Below are 19407 nucleotides of genomic sequence, written 5' to 3'. Positions count from 1 at the left end.
TGAACATGAGATGGTGATAAGAGTGTATTTACACAGTCGGCAGAAGAATGGAGTCTTTATCTTGGTCGAGCGCTTCGCTCGCGCTCCGTCTCAGTCATCGCGATGTCATAGGAAGGCGGAGGATCGAGACCTGCAAGGGATTGTCCAGTGATCAGGCAGTTGAAGTGATGCTAAATCCTCAAAACTCACCTATGATCTGCTCATCCGTGAGTCTCTGCTGTGGCGGATTTCGCGCTCTTCTGGGCTGCATGGATAGATTTTCTGTGGAACGAACGGCGTCTTGTCTCCTTTGGGAGATGACAAAAACTTCTGGATCGTCATCGATTGTCCTGGCTGAGGATCTGCGTGCTCGCTGCACCTGATCTTCCGGCTTCACTAGGCCATCTGCAAGAGTATCAGTTACTGATGGGCAGTGACTAAAGATCGCAATTACATCTTCGCTGTTCCGCTTGATTTGCCTCCGAAACAACCCTCGGACGCTGTCGAGCACTGATGCTGAGCTTCTTCCGCTTGTAAATCAACACAGCCACAATTACAACAATGATGAGAACCACACCGAGAGCCACAAAAACCTCCGCCATTCTCCCGACAAACAGCCAAAACTTGAGTCAAAGCCGCCCTGAAGAGTGGCCAGAATCACTGCCGTTTATCAACATTATCGGCAAAGCTGAGCGATAAGATTGCGAATCATTGATGGGAAATTTGGAAGCCACGCACTGATTCATATCGCACGATTTTGCCAGAAGCCAAAAGACTCTCAATGTTGAGCTCAATAGTTTAAACATATATATTTTGTTTGTTTTGCTTTTCTCTTGTTTTCCTATATACACATCAAAATCTAAGAGTCTCTAGAGTCATATTAATTTAATTTATAAGTTAATGCTGCAATTAATATATAGCTACTCTTTCGAAATGGACAGAAAAGGATCGTGAGTTTGTAAATAAATGCCGTTCTAAACACAAAATTGATGCAAAAAATAAAATAAAATTGGGATGGGATAAAATGATGATAAAGGAATGCGCTCAAGTCTTATTCTTTCAACAGGAAAGAGAAAAATTAAAAAATGGGTAACACAGCCTCTTCGTAAATATCTTCTTTTTTTCACTATCTTCTTTTTGTCTTTGTTGTAAAAATAATTATTTTGTAAAATAGTTTTCTCTGTAGATGAAAATACGAAAATGGTGGAAATGAGATTTGTTATGTGTTTTCTTATTTTTTGTTGTTTTTTTTAGAAGAAAAAGTGTCTTTTAGGCCATTTCCATGTAATACATTCAATTTTTTTTTTAGTACTTAATTCATGTTTTTTTTTCTCACTATTAGACAATATAACATCTCTTTTTTACGCTCTCTTTTAAATGTTCTTTCATCAATATTGAGTTTTACACGCTAGTAAACGATTAAAGTCACAAAACAGATTCAGTGCCTATCTTTTATCAATCCTCTTCTTTATTCTCTCATTTTTTTTAAATGCAAATCTCTTCAATAAGTTTCAATATTTGAATCTATTGAAAAATGAATTTTGTGAGCAATTTGCAAAATGTATAGTTTTGTTAAATATTTTTTCTTCTCTTAAAATGGCAATTTGGCACTTTTAGAGATGTTTTCTTTATCAATAAAACCTTGTTTTCATGAAACGATTTTGAGTTCTTTTCCTGTCTGTGAGCTTTTCTCTCCAATTCCACTCTCGCTCTTCTTCTCTCTCACTCTCCCTCTCTATTTTACTACACAATATCTAAGAAGAGGTAATATTTTTCACCTTGTCTCCGCTTTTCTGAATAACAGACGAGTACAAAAATAACAGCATTTCTCCTCTATTTCTCCTTTAAATATCAATTTTTTTGCTCTTGTTGGGCTTCGGAAAAGTCATTTCTATAGCATTATTTCTTCTCTTTCTATAACAATTATTATTTTTAATGTTTCACATTTATCAATGATTTTTGCTTCTCATTTTTTTTTTGCTAAACGTGAGAGTGAGAGATTTTTGCAACACGTTGAAATATTATTTGTTTTTATACTTTCTTTGAATAAGTCTGAGAAATTTGTTAATACATTTTTTTCTTTTTGTCTCTAGTAAATATTTCCACCCCATTTCTAAATATGAATATTTACATATAATTATTATAAAGATAATAATAACATGTAAAGATAGGAATAAAATTCTGAACTTGAGAAATATTTCAGTAATGATTCTCCACTGGTTTTTTTTTATCTTCTTCTTCATCTTAATGTCCTCTTCACACATCTCAAATATAACACTAATATTGTATTGTCAAGAATGTTTAGATATTACGATTAATTTCTCTTTTAAATTGTAATAGGTAATCAGTTTTAAATAGACATTTTCTTCTATTATCTTTATGTCATCATTTTATTTTGATGTGATCTTAACATTGAAATAAGACTCAATCCTCTTAAAGTGTGACTATTGCATTTAGAGAAAAATAGTTTAAATCTTTACCGTCCGTCAAATCTTCATTCATCAGTTCTTTGCATCATGTAATTTCTCTCTCTCTCTCTCTCTCTCTGTCACTTAACATCTCTGTTATCATTCTTCTGATTATAACAAGAAGTAACCAGAAAGATCCCCAGTCAGAAGCCAAAACACGGGATTTGCGCTTTCTGTCATAAATATTGCATAATATTGTCAATGTAGAATTTATATAGGAGCGAATTTGAAAGACTCTCAATTCAGTGTTCTTCTGAAATACTCTCATCATCATTTTTTTTAAGTACAGTAAATATCACGATAGAGTTTCTCCTCTTTCTCTCTCTCTTCTGTCTCTCTCTTTCTATTCCCGCCACAAGTGAAGAGGTTTTTTCTCTTCTTCTTCTCTACCTTTTTTACTTTTTTGCTGATATGAAAAATGAAAGCTTAGGAATTGCTTGTGATTCACCTTTTTACGTCATCAAAGAAATAAAGTCTTATTAGAGTTTTTTCTTCCTTCTTCTATCATCAATATTAGTTGTGATTACGTGATTTCACGTCATATTCTCTTGTAAACATGAATAACAATTATATTGGGGGAAAAAAGTACCATTCAGCAGATTTTTATCTAATATTTCATTTCATCTTCAACACTAAATGTTTTCTCATCTCCATTTTTTTTTCTTCTCTAAAACACTGTGATTAACTATTTTATGGATGAATCTGTGATTTACTTTCTTTCTTTCATAAATTAATACATCGCATATGCATTTTATTCCACACTAATTGTATCCATTTCATGCATATCAAAAAACTTATTCCACATACGCAAAAAATACTGGAGTTCACGAATAGTCAAAAAGGGAATATATAAACTTACAAAGTAGTGTCATCAGTAAATAGTTAAATATAAATAAAACTGTTGCATGTGTGATCCATGATGAATAATATTGCATTCTTTCAACTTATAAATACCTAAGTTTGTTAAATTTCACCCATTCTATACGGAAGATTATTAAACAAATAAATATAATAGCTGGAATCGTCCAAGTGCTTGAGATTCGCGACTCTGTCTTTTTCTTCTTTTTTTTTAAATCTGCACTTCGGCCGGGCATCAAAAGTAGATCACCTCCTCCTCGGACGCCTGCGGCGGCGGCTCACGGGCGGCGGGACGCGGCGGCGGCTGCGGCGGTGTCGATGGGAGCTGTGCAAACACGGACATACTTCGTTGCTGCTGCACCACCGCAGTCTGACCGGAATTGCTTGTGAAAGCACCATCTGTGCTCCGAAGGCGATGCCTCTCCGGAATCTTGGGATATGTATTCGTCCTGGGCGAGAAAGAGGATTGTGTTATGAAGGCAAACAATCACGTCAAATGCCACTCACTTTAATGCTGGATTGCCGGCATGAGACGCCAATGGTTGCTGAATAACAGCAGGACTGCTTCCCGTGCGTGAATGATTGGAACTCACTGAAGACGTCGCTGGAACCTGCTTGAGAAAGTCCACAAGAAATCAATCAATCAATCAAAACACTCGAATCTCCACAAATGTCTTCACTTACTCTTTTATCAGCTAGTTTTAGTGGAAACATTTGTGTGACATTCGCACTATTGCTACTCGGTGGTGATGTAAGTGCACTACCGGACACGCTTGCCCTCTCCGTGGATGATTTTGTGCTGAAAATGCGTGGGCACACGAGGTTAGATATGTCTATAGCGACTGGCAATAGCACTCGCTCGCAATACCTTGTCACTGAAGATAATTTCAGAGGAAGCTGCTGCTTCACACTCGTCTGGCCACCTTTCTGGGCATTCGTTGCACTGAGCAAATTCACTGGATGTGTCTTGGAAACTGCAAAATACACGAGAATATTTTAATTTCCCAATCAAAGCCAAAAGAAGACATATTGACTCACTGCTTGACGATCTCCACTTGTCCTTGCGACGATCAACGCCGTCAGAATAGCCCTCAGTCTCCTTCCCATGCGGTGTATGTCCATCATCCGGATGATTGACATGCCCTGTAACTGGCAAAGCCATATTGGGCGACAGCAGGATTCCCTGATTCGACAGAACTTCCATTTTCCTGTACAATTGCTCCCGCTGCTGCTTAATATCCTCCTGCTCAGCCCTAATGTGTTCCCACTCCTTCTTCAGCTCATCCTTCTGCTTTTGCTCACGCTCATCCAATTCCGTCACGCGTTGCTTCTCATATCTCATAAATTCTGTCTTCTGCTCCTGCAATTTATCCATCAAATTCCTCACCTCTTCCAGCTGATCATTGTGACGGTACAGATTCTTCGATGTGTCCTTGAAGGACATCAATTGCGCCTGCATCGTCTGAATTGTCGTCATCTGCTGCGTGATGATGCACATAAGTGTGTGCAGATTGTGAGACACTTGAAGAGCGGCAAAATTGTGATCTCTGATCGACACATTCTCACTGCTACACTTGGAATTCTGTGATGCCGGCGATAGAGTACACGAATCCACCTCTGATGTCATTGAGTCTCTCTTCTGACCCATTATCACACCCGTCGGCAGTGTGGACAGCACAGCATCTCGCCACGGATGACTTCCCTGCTTGTTGCGCCTCTCATCGAAGCCCCCAAATGTCTCCGCACGCTTCGGCAGTGTCGGCGAGATGTACATCTCACTCTGCTTCTCACCCACAGAGCTGAACGATCGCGACAGTGGCAATCCTGTGGCGGCAGAATACAGTGTTGCCGCAAGATCACCAATCTCCTGGACTGTGTGCAACACACGCTTCCAAATCTCAATAGTATCACAGTCGTCCGTCACGAGTTCGCGATACGAACCGAAATTGGCGAGAAATTCATCCGCTCCCGGACTCATCTGTCCACTATTCTCACCAATATTCTGACCATCAAGCCACAAACTCATTTGCAATGCGATCTTCTCCTCCAGAATCATTGCCTGCTCCAAATCCTTCTGTCTCAGTTTGTCTGTTTGGATAGAATCAAGAGAAAAAGCACAATTGTTACCATTGAGCGAATATTTTTCCATAAATTCTCTATTTATTCTACTTCACTACTTCAAAATTAGCCCTATTTTTTTGTGTACCTTCAAGCTCACTAGTTCCCATTGCTTTAATTTTGAAAGCGATTTGGAAAGGTGCAAAATGGTAATATTGGTCAAAATGCTGAAGCTCTTTTCCTGATTCATTCAATTTCCAATAATACTCACAGATAATCTCCCTGACATTCGCCTGACGTGCATCAATCAGCTTCTGTTTCTGCTCAACAGTCATATCAGGCTCCAATTCGTCTGACGGACACTCAACAACAGCATCTCTGTTGAACAATACACAATTAGCCCCCAAATCAATTCATCAAACATAATCACAACATTTCACCTTATTTTCTGAATCCACATGTTCTTATCCTTGGGATTTTGTACTTTCAATTCATACATCTCCGGATACGTTGGATTCGAAGAGATTATGTAGATTCCTCGCGATTCAGTGCCAGCCTTCTCGCGAATGAGTAGCTTTTGCAGTGACACAACGCCCGCCTTGTTTTCTGGCGTGAAAAATGTGTACTTGGTGGAATTCTCTTGCAGGAAGAAGAGACAATCCGAGAGAACAACCACCATGACAGTCTGCATCTTGGATCTGCCCTGCATCAGTGTTGCCACACCTTCAAACTTCAGCTTCCTATTGGACACCATCACATTGGACTTCTTGAACTTCTCATCCTTGTACATTGCATATGATTTCGCATCGATCTTCGTGAATATGTTCAATCGACGCTCTTCCATCTCCTTATCAGCCACTCTGGCGTCCACATCCACGAGAATCTCCTTCACCAGTGACATAGCTCTCTCCAGCTTCTGATGCTCAATCCTGTCCTCACGTGAACTCTTCAGCAGCGGATCAATAAGCAGTGGATACTTGGTGAGACGCTGCGTGACAAATAAAATACACTCCGGAATGCCTTTCTTCTTCAGCAGCGGATTCGTCTGACAGTGTTTGTACCACTCAGCAAATGTGTGATCCTCTCTCTGGTAGTACTTCAAGTCCGCCAGTGCCGAACGGTGATTGGAACAGAACTCTCCATAGGCATTCTTCAGCCTCTGTGCCGACGGTCCGGAGAAAAATTCCGTCATGATGTCCACAATGCTGTCCACAATGTGACTCTCGCGCTGCTTCAACTTCAATTTGCGCAGGAAACCCGTGTGAAGCTCTATGAGTTCCGGCAAGCATGGAAACATCCTCTTCAACTTCAGATGGTGATTGAAGTACTTCTCCAGACTGTCCACAAACACCTTCTGCATCACCAGGAGGTTCTGACAGTGCGTCTTCTCCGTCATTATAAACTCATAGATGTGCTCTTGGCGCTTCACCTGCAACACATTCAACAATGAGAATATCACTGAAATTCCAACAATCAATTGTCCAGAGGTTTTACCTGTTTGTCCTTCAGGGACTTCACCACCTCTCGCGGAACACTGGGACTCCACGAGTCAGGCTCATCGATTGTCATCCCAAGAATGGGATCAGCTCCCAAATCATGTGGTCCAATTGGTGGATCGTTGAGGAATTCATCCCGAATCAGAGGCGTTTCATCTGAATAGCTAAAAGAGAAGACAATTGACGTGTTAGTAATTCTCATCGCTGATCTTCTCACACAATATAATAATTCCTCAAAGAACAACCATCTCATCCGAGGATTTCAGGACATTTTGCACTTCTCAGTGATTCTCTTTACTGAACAATAAAAACACTTTGTTAGCAAACTTTTTACCATTCTAAATTCATTATTTTTTGGAGAGAATAGAATGAATACGATTAGAGAAATACTGAGTAAAAGAGAGAGAGAGAGAGAAAGAGAGCTCGAATAGGCTGATGAAGAGTTTCTTGTCACGAGCAATACTCACTTTATATGATCACCGTGGCTATGAGGCTCATAGTAATCTCTCGAGTGGTTGTCTTGATGTGAAGTACCATGGCTAAAGCAAGCAAAAATCAAGAGAGAACAAATTATAACAACTAAAGTCTCTAAAAGAAATTACAGCAAAATAAATTGGCTGGAAAATTAAAGTTCAGTGAATAAAGCGTAAAAGAAAAATGTTGCATTGCTAAAAAAAAAAGCTGGTAAGAAGAGGGAAATAAGAGAGACCAAATTTCGAAGAGAGTTTTTATACACACAAAAGAAGAAGAAATATATAATACGATGTTTCCTTTCATCATTCTAACAACTAGAGAAATTTGGCATGAAACAGTGATAAAAAAACAGTATTTTCTTTCCGATATGCTACAGAAATATATATGAATTCAAAATACAGTAGAAATACAGAATAATGTAGAATTCGATGTATTTGTTGGCTAAAAATAGTGATTTTCTCGCAGAATAGAAGATAGAGAGTGATAGCGAAGAAATGATCATACTACGAAACTACAACAATATTCTCGAATGTAGAGAGAGAGAGCATAAAATCCACAACATGAACGGCAAAATGAAAAGCGACTCAACGTCTATGAAGAAGATTCTCAACAATATATTAATATCAATCATATTATTATTATGATTATAATTATTATTGGACAGGGAGGCAAAGAGAGACTGTCAACAACAGAAATATATATACGAAATATGATCAACAATGAAGACAGCTCATCAACATTTAAGTTAAAGAAGAGAAATCTAACACATGACTCATCACTGGAATGACTTTTCTCAATTAGAAAGAAAAAAAATAAAACAACAATGTGTATTACAGAATTTCCTCAAAGGCTTTTTTTCTCAGCTGTCGAGAGTGAATTTTCTCAAGAGTGTCTCTTTTTTTTCTTGTCTCTTTCGATGTTGCGAACTCACAAGGATTCTTTTAATCAATTGTGAGCCATGTGAAATGCATAAAGAGCCCTCTGAGTGTTATTTTACCTAGCGTGATGATAGACCACGCCTAATTTATAAGCCACCAGCCGCCAAGGAGAGTAGCATCCGATTGATTTTTTGCCGCTTTGGTACGTTTGGAAAAGAAATAAATCAGAGAGAGAGAATTTTGTTGTTTCTGTCCATAAATTGCAAATTAACCAGAACATGTTCATGTGTTTTTTTCTTCTTGCCCTCTTCCCTATTCTTTTTTTTTCATTCATATTCATATATTTCTTATATATTGTAACTCTACTGAAAACATAACATAAACTGTTGTGTGCTTTTCCCTGGTTGGTTGTGTTAACTTCTTCACTCTCAATTACTTAACTCTCATTGTTTGTTGAGTCTTTTGCAATTTTTCTCTACACCCTTTTTCCCTCTTCTCCTCCACCTTTTCGACGCGTTACGACGTTTGCCTCAAACTTGAATTTTACACACAGATTGGATGAATTGAAGAATCATATTCACTGTGTATATATTTGTCTGTTTAATGCTTCTTTTTCTTTCATTCTGTTCCTTCTTGTTTTCAGATTTCTTTTTTGTGTTATTTTTTTTGCGAAAAAAAACATAAGAATAACATAAAAATTCCACACAGTGTAATTAACGATTAATGTTTCAAATAACAAGACACATTTAAAATATATAAATCGCCAGAGACGAATTTTTTTCTTTCTTCTCCTTTTTGTGCAAAAACCAACAATATCATTTCTCAATTTGATAATGTCGTTTTAGAGATTACAGAGATCAAAATCAAAGGTATATTCTAAATATATAAAAAAAATAATAATATTCACTCAAACATAGTCAGTTTATATCTGTATATGAAGCAATGCAAGCATCTAAGGTAGCAATAATTAAAGAATATATCAATGCTCTTGTGTGTTATTTCAAAATAAAGTACAAAATTCATCATCATTTCTCTTATAATTGCATTTAATATGAAAAAATATATATAATAAAAAAGATAATAGAGAATAAAAATCGTGCAAATCTGCACGACACTTGCAATTAGTGAAATAAATTATAAAACTTACTTTCACATCATCATTTTCATATCTTTTTCTTTTCATCTTCTTCTTCTTCTCAATTACTCTTTTACACACACTATTTGCTTCTCTTCTATTTTCTCTCATCTTTCCTCCCTCAAAACTTTGACATTCCCACACACATTAAATGCAACCTTTCATTGGCACTTTATTTGTATATCAGCTTTTTTTTGAGGATATCAATGAAACCTTCACCATAATCTATACAAGAGAGGAAAAGAAAAAAAACCTTAAAATACCTGTTTGACGATGATTTCTTGCCCGATCCAGACTTTCCAGCATGTTGACTCTTGGCTAACTTTGCCTTGCACTCAATTGCGTGCTCCTTGTAGGACGACAGATTGATGACAGCGCCACAAACTTGAATATTTCAATTGAACATCAGTCAAACGACAATCCATTACACCAAGGGGGAGATAAATAGCCAAAAATGGTGTACTTGAAAATATTCCACTCCTAAGTTCTTCTTTTGTGAATCAGTAATTTTGAATTCATTGCCAATTCATGAAAGATGATTTTGTGATCTGGAAAGCTTCCAAACGGAGGCTTGGAAGATCTTTTTAGTTTTTTTTAGGTTATGGTCGGAAAAAAGTGTCCAAAAAAGCATATTTACATGGATTCTTGCGGAAATATCGTGTAGGAACTTAAGAGATTCATTATAATTTGTGAATTAATGTGAAAACAATCTAAAAACTTCAAGTGCTGCACATTGTGTACAGATTTAAGACATATTATCTCCTCCTTGCATTACACTGGCTGTGCATCGTCACTCACCATCACAGTTGGTTGACTGACCCTTCGCCTTGGCCTTGTCCTTCTTCTTGCGGAAAAACAGTGATCCTCTCTTTCGACGCTTTTCCGGATGATCAGCATACACTTCGCTGTTTCGAAGACACACCAGAAAAATCAATTAGCCACACTTCACAACACATCGCATTTCGATCTCATTCCTAAGCTATATATTTCGTAATACAAAAACATCTACATTAAAAGAGAGAACAAAAAAGATTACACAAACATTCGAGGTTTTGGGCGTGGACAAAAATTAGCAGGTGCTAAGCTAATGAGAGCAAATTCTGCACATTTCAGCAGAACTTCTTCACTATCTTCTGTAAATTGTGTGTGCGTGTGATTTTGTGTGAATTAATTTTGTGTGCAAATATTTTTCAAAGAAAATAAATAGAATAATACTAAATCCATACTTCCACATCTTCTCTACAATCTTCTTCATCTTCATCTTCTTCTTCCTCACCAACAGACTGTAAAAGAAAAGAGTGCGTTTTGCTGCTCTCACAACTTACTTCTTATCTCGTACACTAAGCAAAGATCTATCGTCCTGATTCTCATCCTCACTGTCAGAAAGGTGCCGTGATCTAGCAATAAAATACACAATTCAAAGAGCAACGGTACGTATAAAAAACAACAACAACAAAAACACATAATGTACAAATGCATAAAATCTCAATGAATTGGCAAAAGAGTTAAACAAACTGTGTTGTCTTTGTGTGTTATTAGTAAGAAAAAAAATGTAGTCAAATTGCAAATTTTTATCTCATGAGAAATCATCTGAAAAACATCACATTTGCGTTCTCATATTATTATTTGTTTTTTTGCAAGTACATTTCAAGTCAATTTGCATGACGCGCGCTCCATAATTGTAACATTCCTCTTTCTGTGGAGTTTAAATTGTGTGAATTCAGATGATTTCACGTATTTCTCAGGAGAGAAGTGGCGAGAAAAAGCGCCACTCTTGCTGCCAATTAAAGCTTTCACGGTTAAATTCTTTTAGCGATACCACGCCAATCATGCGCCCAAAAAAAACCACAGAGGCCAGAAGCCATACACTATCACAAAAATGTGATAAAAAGAAAGAACCGAGCATGGCATGAAATTGGTGCCTCTTTCTTCATCATCACTTCTCTCCTCTTGAGCAGCCTTCTTCTAATTCAATTAAATTCCTCAGAGATCAGCAGGTGAAAAGATATAAAAAATTGTACATGGATAAGCTTCCAGAACGCATTCGCCAGGTGGATTAATATAAGAAAACGCAAGAGCCAAACGCAAGAACTCTGTGTGGTGTAAAATCCAACCAACCCCCGGAGGCACTTCACTTACGTCGGAACTGTTTTCTCCTCTTTGGCATTTTGATTCCTGACAGGAGCAATTGATGGTGTTGAGATGCTCTTTTGCAGCGGAATGCGACAGATGATGGGCGCCAAATTGCGCTTCGCCAGGATCCTCTCAAAGTCTCGCTGGAAAAAATAAAAATACAAGATAAAAAGTACCATTCTTCACCCCCCCAAAATATGTAAGTCAAAAGAAAACTCACAGCAAGTTCCGCTTCATTGAGAGAATGAGTCGAAATGCCTCCTGCACTGTTTCTACTGGAGCGATTGTGGAGTCGCTCAGCCGCCCTCAAGCTCTCTTCGCTGTCCACACTCGACAAGCTAGCACTGAAAGACATCACACCTCTTTGTCATCTTACACTCTCTTCTTCTCTCCATACCCAAAAACACCCAGAGAGACACTTTTCCCCCTTGCGCCAAAGCACTTCTTCGAGAGTCTCAAAGGAATTCCATGAAATTCATATCAAATTACCAAACATTTTGGAACACATTGAAAAGTGAGTGAATGCTTTGTGAGGTAATTCAACACCGTGAGCCAGCTGTCTCACATCGTGGAAATTCCTTCATGAGAGAAGTCAACAATTGACCGAATTTAATCACCACACATGTAAATTTCAATGTACACTCGTCGCAAGACACTTTTTTCGAGCGGAGAGAAGAGTGAAGGAAAAAAAACTCCACTCCCACTGGTTGATTGTGTAACAATCATCATTTTTGAATCCACTCTTTCCCAACACCTCTCTTTTTTTCCAGCGAAAGCGAAAGGGGACACACACATTCTGAGGCATTGGACAATTGTTGTACATTACTTGAGAATTAAGAGTTAATTTCTTTACCCAAAAATCCCACCATGATTCGCTAATTGCACTCAAGATAATCCCTCTTATTTGTTCTCAAGGAATGAGATAATCTCTCCCTCCTACGCACATTCTGCCAAAAGGATTAAATGAACTACCCACTAATTAACAGGATAATTATGTCTTTAGGAGAGAAAATACCCCAACGAAATTCTCCCCATTTTACCTCTTGTTTGAACTCTTTGCACACTCCGTGAGATCTTCAATGGCTGTCCATGATTTTCGCCTGTCCGTATTCAGTCCATACATTGCAGTCTGCGCTGGCCACATGTTACCACCGCTGGCATTGGGAGCCATCGAGAGGTCGGGCAGTGATGGACATGACGAGAACAGTCTTGAAGAGTGCATCTGAAGGACAGATCCAATTATACCTCTGATCTCAACTGCACAATCATCACGAAGGGTGAATCGAAAATGCATAAAACGCCTCTTTGAGACATAATTTTAGATCTTCAGAATTATCCTTAAAGGTTTTTAGATTTTGAATGTATTGAAATGTTGATAAAATATACTAAAAGACTGTTAAAAATCAACTTTGGAAACTAATATTTTCAGCATTTTATTAACTTTGCCATATTTCAGTCCCAAATTTCAATAAATACCAATAAAATCAACTGAAATATTTACAAAATAATTATAACAGAGCAATTGGAAGGTGTTTTGAGGGTTTTCAAGTAATTTGGACAAATTTCTCAACGATATTCGAGCTAAATTTTCAATTTTCTCCCCTAAAAAGTGACTAAATTGACTTTTCATCATTTTCTATTCACCCGTCGATGATTGTAAAACAATAAAAAGAAACTTTACCAATGAATTGGCAAAATGTGCTGCACCAAAGTTCTGATTGTGAATCCCTGGATTCTTCATCTGCATCAGACTCTCCCTTATGCATTGCAATTGATTCAGAGGATCCTCTGCAAGTGATCACAAAAGGGGTTAATTAAGGACTTTTATACAAATCTCTCATTCCAAGTGTCTAAACTCACCCAAAATTCCACTGTATTTTGCACCTGGACTGTGCGGCGTCACACTTATTATGGGAACCATGTTGTTATTCAAGTTGTTCTTAATTCTTACGGAACACTTGCTCTGTCCAGAAGTGGCTTTCACTTGAACACCACTATTCACTTCCTGTGCCTGCGTCGTCTCCACATCTTTGTTCATACTCAAATAATCCACCACGAGATCTACATCGCTGTCATCATCTGTTGAGAAACACAAGTCAACGTATATCAGTCAGTGTTTAGTTCGTCTTCGCGATCAGAGCGCATTGGCAAAAGGAGAAGAGAGTGTTAGTGTGTCTAATGCTAGAAATATCGATGTGTTATTATATTGCATAATTGATAAGGAATAGTATCACACAAACATTTAACTGTTGCTGCATTCCAAACACACTCCGAAATATTTGCTAAAGACTCTTTTCTTACACAAACAAGAGAAGAAAAAGGCGGCCTTTGTTGAGATAACACAAAATTCTATCACTGACATTCCGACACTCTGGAATGGCAGGAAAAGAAGACACGCCAAGATATTATAGTGTAAAACTGGTAAACACTGGAAATACTGCTTCGGAAATTGAAAACTCTCAAGAGCAATAAATATTGTGTATATTGGAAAAGTGGAGGTGAGAGAAAGAAGTAGAAAAAAAACCCAGTGAGGAAACAAATATGACCAACTTTTCATGCTAATATTTGTCTCCATACAAACTCGTCAGACACGCTTCACCACGCAAAATAGCCTTGAACTTGGCGAGCGCGCAATCATGCAAGAAAGTCCACGTGCTTTTGCCCGACCAATTGACCAGCCAATTAATTCAGGAATTTATCTTGTATCTCGATCTCAACCTTCGGAAAAATGCAACATAAGCCACAAACACACGCGCGGAGCAACAACATGAAATTCTTCACTCCAGCATTTTATTTGTCCCACTAAAAATCAATATACAACAATTGAGTGGCACAAAACGAGTTAAATTCTTCTCAAAAGTGCAAAAGAAATGCTCTTGTGTGTGCGCTCAACTTGATGGATGAATATTAATAAATTGGTGAACAGAGAGAGACAGAGAAAAAGAAACGGAAAATGCGACATGTTTGGAATATTGACGAAATCTCAACATTTTAATCGATGAATTAAATCATCAACTTATCATCGTTCACCATGCTTTTACAGTTATTGTTTATTAAGTAAGCCAACAGACCTCCTTGACTTTGTGGTGTGAGAAATTTACATTTTCCAAACGGCTCCGTCTGAATTTCGATTAAACCACTTGATCAACGCATAGAAGAAAAAGTGTTGACGATAAGCTGTGTCAGTCTAGAAGATGAAAATTAAACTCTGCAACACAGCAACAACAATAACAATCTTTTGATACTCATTCAACCAAACAACTCTCCCAGGGTAAATGAATGTAATTCACATTTAATTGAGATCACAGTGGAAACTGTGAAGATGTAATTACAGAATCGCGGCGAATGAGAGGGCAAAAGAGGCCACTTGGCGCCGCGTCGACTTGCATCTTTTCACATCTGTGAACAATTGCTGAATGGAGTGGAAGAAGAAATTTTCCTGGTCAATTAACATGAAATTGTCTCACATCGTTCTCACCAATTCTCTCCATTTTAAACTGTGAAAATCACGACAGTGAGTGGCAAGAGATTGTCCAAATTCAGGTCAGTCACTACACTCGAGGATCCCCTGATGGATGTTGTTGTCCAGCTCACTAGCCCAGAGAGTGATAGGCAATCGACCCATATTCATCAACACTGTGCAACTGTGCGCCACACTGTCGGGGAATTTCTCTCATGGATCTCAAGACACGACCTCCAAAGTCCCCCCAATGCATCAGCACTACTCTCTGCTCCTCTTTTGCCATGCAGAGAGAGAGACCAACATTGAGCCGTGCGGAGGCGGATAATACACCTCAAGATCAGAATCATCAAAACACCGCGAGACACTCGACTTTGCCGTGTGCATTTGAATTGAATGGCGTCCCCGTTATGATTATCCAACATTGGGGTTTTATCGCTGCCACGCACAAGTGGAGTGAAAAAAAGAAGAAGTGACGAGAAGAGAGGACCAACAATGAGCCTCGACATACCATAAGAGTGCTTGTAATAAAAATTATATTCTTGGCGCGCTTCTTTGGTGGAAAAATTGCGCGGGTGTCATTGACTGTGAGCCGGAAGTTAAGTTCTCTCTTGCCATTCTGCCACTGGAAAAGGTCACCTGTGAAACACTCCTTGTGCTCTCTTCATTGTTTTCCCCACAACGACACCATCAACACACAGTTCCAATGCTCAAAGTTCATCACACAAGTTTTCCGTCTTTTCATCTCAATTGCATGAGAAAACAAAGAACTTGCGACAATCTTATCAAGAGTCTCTCTCCCTCTTTCGTCTAAAGCAAACACTTTCTTGAAGATGAGAACAAAGAGACACACTCAAATTAATCACTATAAGAAAAACTCTGGCATTTTCAAGTCTGCAAAATTTTCCATCTCCGGATATCCTCTCCATTTCCCTCGCTAAGAAAAAGCGTCCTCACCCAGCAGGAAAAACTCTCTCCATCTCATTCTCTCATCCTGTCTTTCGGCAGAGCTTTTCCCACTCTTCGCACTCACGTCAACAGCCGAACACACAGAGAGAAAAGACGAAGGAGAAGAATTAGGAGTGAAATTCAATCTGCACACACTCAATTTGAAGGATGAGTTTGAAGAGCGGGTGAAGAGTGTCTCAAGATGATTTTCCTGCTGTCTCTGTGGCGTGTTCTCATCACCAACTCGTCCCCCTTTTCCGTGCCAGCAGAGAAGGAAATCAATAACAGTGGAAGTGATTCTACCCTGTGGGCGAGTAAACGAGAACACCTTTTCTGGGTGTTTGTAAACAAAAGACAGGCAACTCTATATTTCAAAAATTCCCCCAAACCACTTCTCCCTGCCCAAAGAGATGTCCAGTGACATGGTCCAATTATTCACAATTCCCTCTCACACAGGCATTCTCAGAAAAAGATCCACAGTACCTGTTGAATCCTCCCAGCCACCCATTCTGGCCACCATTTCACCAGTGTCGCCACAGCGAGAGCAAAATCGATGAAGGACACACACAATTTTGCACCATTAAATCCGCAAAAAAGGTGGTCAAGGTAACGCAAATCCCGGAACACGTCATGAAAAAGGATTCTCTCTCTCGCGCAAATCAATGCTGATAATAAACTTTTTGACGATGCCACAAGTGCAATCAATACGCGCTGTTCATTACTAATAAAATTTCCTGCAATCGCGTGGGAAATATAAGAGAAAAGGAACTGCATTATAACCATTATAACCGGGTATAAATCAGGAAAATTGGATAATGCGAAGGATAAATGATGATAATAATGATTGTCATGGACAGTGAGTTCTTTTGTAATGCAATAAAAACACATTTTCAGGTCTGTTTTTGACTTTCACTTAAAGAACTCTCTTTTAATCTGAATAACTTCACAAATTGCGATCGATTCGAAATAGACCCTCTCTTCTCTATAACTGCAATAAACCTCCTCAGAAGTTACATAAAAATAGTAATAATAATCTTGCCATTATTATTTATGTTTCATCGCTCGAGCATCGGTTTCTGATAACCATATGCTTTTCAATTATTATTGTTGTGCAAATATCGAAGTGTTGGGTTTCGAAAAATCCAATACGATTTCTTAATCATCCCAGATTACTCGATGGCAAAGGAATGTGAAAAATCTTATAATGGAAAATTGACCAAGGATTTGACCTACAACTCGTCAATCATTTGTAGCAATCAAAAGGGAGAGAATTTGTCTGCTATTTTCCAACACTCTCAAACACAGCAACACACAAAAAAATAACAATCTTAATTTATTCTCAAGCAGTGAATAATTTCTCGGTTTCTTGACCACGACAGTTCCGCCAGCAAACAGAGCCACACACTCATTACAATCCGGAGACGCTGTTGAGGACGGGCGCCCCCATTGTCTCTGCCTTTTGCTGGCACAAAGTGAAAGAAAGCCCATTAGTGCAATTTCCTCCCTTTTCAAGGACCTTTTCACACACACACACACACTCGAGATCTTATCCAACACGGAACTCCAGCGTGAGGCCATTTGAATAAGTTTCTGCCTTGCGCCCAATCATCAATCATCGAGCCACCCAATCAGTCGTTGTGGTGATTGATAAAAAAGCGATTCCAGAAGCACCCTCAATTACATCACTCGCCCTGCGACCGCCACCAGAAAGAGAGGAGAGTTAGAGAATAAATACCTGAGGACATTTGGACCAAGCGCTCCGTGGAAAACATCTTCTCGGCTGCTTGGCGAGGCGTCGGAATGTTTGGGGTGGGAATGTGGAAAATTCACTGAAATGCCTCCTGATTAATTAGAACACCTGTTCGCCCAACCCCTGGCGCTCTCTCTTACGCACAATCCAGTCTCTGTCACTCTATTTTTATCCTGTTCCGCCAGCCACGGCGGAAGTGGGGGCCGTGGGGGTGCGACACCTTTCCGTTTCGATGCCTCTCGCGCGCCACCACCACCCGGACAGCGCCCGGAACGCCGTGTGCGAGTGACTGCCACTCACAGTGACTTCCCGTGGGAGTCCCACCGTGGGGAGCACCTGGAGTGCCTCTATTGTGCACTAAAACAGTTAAAATTACATAATTAACCGCGAATGGGGGGCCATTGTTTACGGAGAGAGAAAGAGAGAGAATTCAGCCGATCGCAGCGCCCCTGGTGGCACGCTGGGGCGGCCTCCAGTGAATTTTCCCGAATTTCCCAATCCCACACGTGAAAACCCGTCTCCTTGGCCCTATTACGGGGGTGAAAAATTGGGGAAAATTCACGGACTGGAAAACCCCTCACTGGCCCTGCCAAAGCCCATCAATTGCAACGACCCACTGGCGACAACCTGTGGATTTTTCCCAGCCACTTTTCACCCCAAACGCACCATTCACTGAGGGTACTCCACCCGTAATCGCTTCACTGGACCTCCAGGTACACTTTCCACCACTTTTCACACGCGACGAGGCATTTTCTCCTGCTGAAAATCGCACTTTTCTGCACTGACGACGACCACTACTCTGCCACCGCTTGAAGTTGGCCTACAGTGGTGGGGATGATGGAATTCACCTCTTTGGGGGCCAAGAAGACACGCCCGCCCTCTGCCGGTGGCCACTGGATAACTTTCAAAAATGAGTCAAGTAACGTCCTCAAGTGCAAAAGTATTTGGCGCTGATAATAAAAAATCGAAAAGCAATTGAAAGTGATGTAATTTAATGGCACTGTGTCAATTCCATGCTAAACTGTGTATAGACAGTGCAAAAAGTTTGCCAATCTCAAGCGCAGAGTCAGTCGGTTTATCGCTAGTCAAAACAATAAACATAAAGAATTCCGCATGGAATTCGGCCTAAGCATGCCCTAGTAGCCAATTCCCACACATTGTATCACTCATCATGATTCACCCATGCCGGTAGTGCATGGCGGGGGCGAGAGTTCACGCGCGAAATCGCGGCACAGAGCGAAAGGGAAGCGTTTTGCTTGGCAACACTCTCTATCATGGTTTATGTAATGGTTACTTTTTGTCGCTCTTTCTGCGCTTAAAAAATCCCCTTTCACTGCCACAATTCGCTCTCAAGAGCATTCAATGTTTTTTTTGCCAGGCAATTGGGATGCAAAGAGTCGCAATTGCGGCTCTCAAGTTCATCGTGTTGCTTTATTTCCGTCCACCAGGAGTTGAGTTGTAATGTTTGGGTTGCAACTTTTGACTTTGCAGAGAAAGGATTTATCAGCATACACCGGATGAAGGTGGGAAACTGGGACTTCCGCCAACAGGAAAATGTGTGGCACATTGATTGGCCATTATCAAATTCTGATTTTATCGACTCTCCGTGCAGAATTCCATTGAGGGGAAAGCGTACAGTTCTCTAGTAGATTTCCTCACCCTTGAAGTGGGGCTTTATCAGTGTTTGAACTCTGTCACTGATTTCCCAGACTCGGCGGAATATTGCAATCAAGCGCGGATCTTATCTCTCAATTCTCCACAGATGAAACA

General features: G+C 39.6%; 1 protein-coding gene across 8 annotated transcripts; it reads right to left on the bottom strand.

The window, feature by feature from the left end:
• Positions 1-1917: 1917 nt before the first annotated feature.
• On the bottom strand, positions 1918-18592 carry LOC132260640 (rho guanine nucleotide exchange factor 18). Of its 8 annotated transcripts, XM_059758888.1 has the most exons (21): positions 18304-18592; positions 17782-17994; positions 17623-17716; positions 13340-13558; positions 13161-13267; positions 12520-12701; positions 11700-11823; positions 11486-11622; positions 10672-10743; positions 10145-10251; positions 9610-9730; positions 7327-7398; positions 6858-7023; positions 5804-6792; positions 5635-5741; positions 5512-5535; positions 4344-5393; positions 4174-4279; positions 3990-4104; positions 3813-3919; positions 1918-3754 (listed from the first exon to the last, which is right to left on the bottom strand). In XM_059758888.1, exons 3-21 carry the CDS (start codon positions 17657-17659, stop codon positions 3541-3543), a joined length of 4056 nt encoding a protein of 1351 aa, XP_059614871.1. In that variant the 5' UTR covers positions 17660-17716; positions 17782-17994; positions 18304-18592; the 3' UTR covers positions 1918-3540. The 8 variants fall into 8 exon arrangements, with proteins under 8 accessions (XP_059614871.1, XP_059614870.1, XP_059614872.1 ...); XM_059758887.1 differs by having other exon boundaries at positions 17623-17994; XM_059758889.1 differs by having other exon boundaries at positions 3813-3916; positions 17623-17994.
• Between the last annotated feature and the right edge of the window lie 815 nt (positions 18593-19407).

The sequence above is a fragment of the Phlebotomus argentipes genome, unplaced genomic scaffold (genome assembly GCF_947086385.1).
Source record: "Phlebotomus argentipes unplaced genomic scaffold, Phlebotomus argentipes genome assembly scaffold_18, whole genome shotgun sequence".
Lineage (NCBI taxonomy): Eukaryota > Metazoa > Arthropoda > Insecta > Diptera > Psychodidae > Phlebotomus > Phlebotomus argentipes.
Note: the sequence above shows the minus strand (reverse complement) of the source record. Positions and strands in the feature narration are given on the sequence as shown.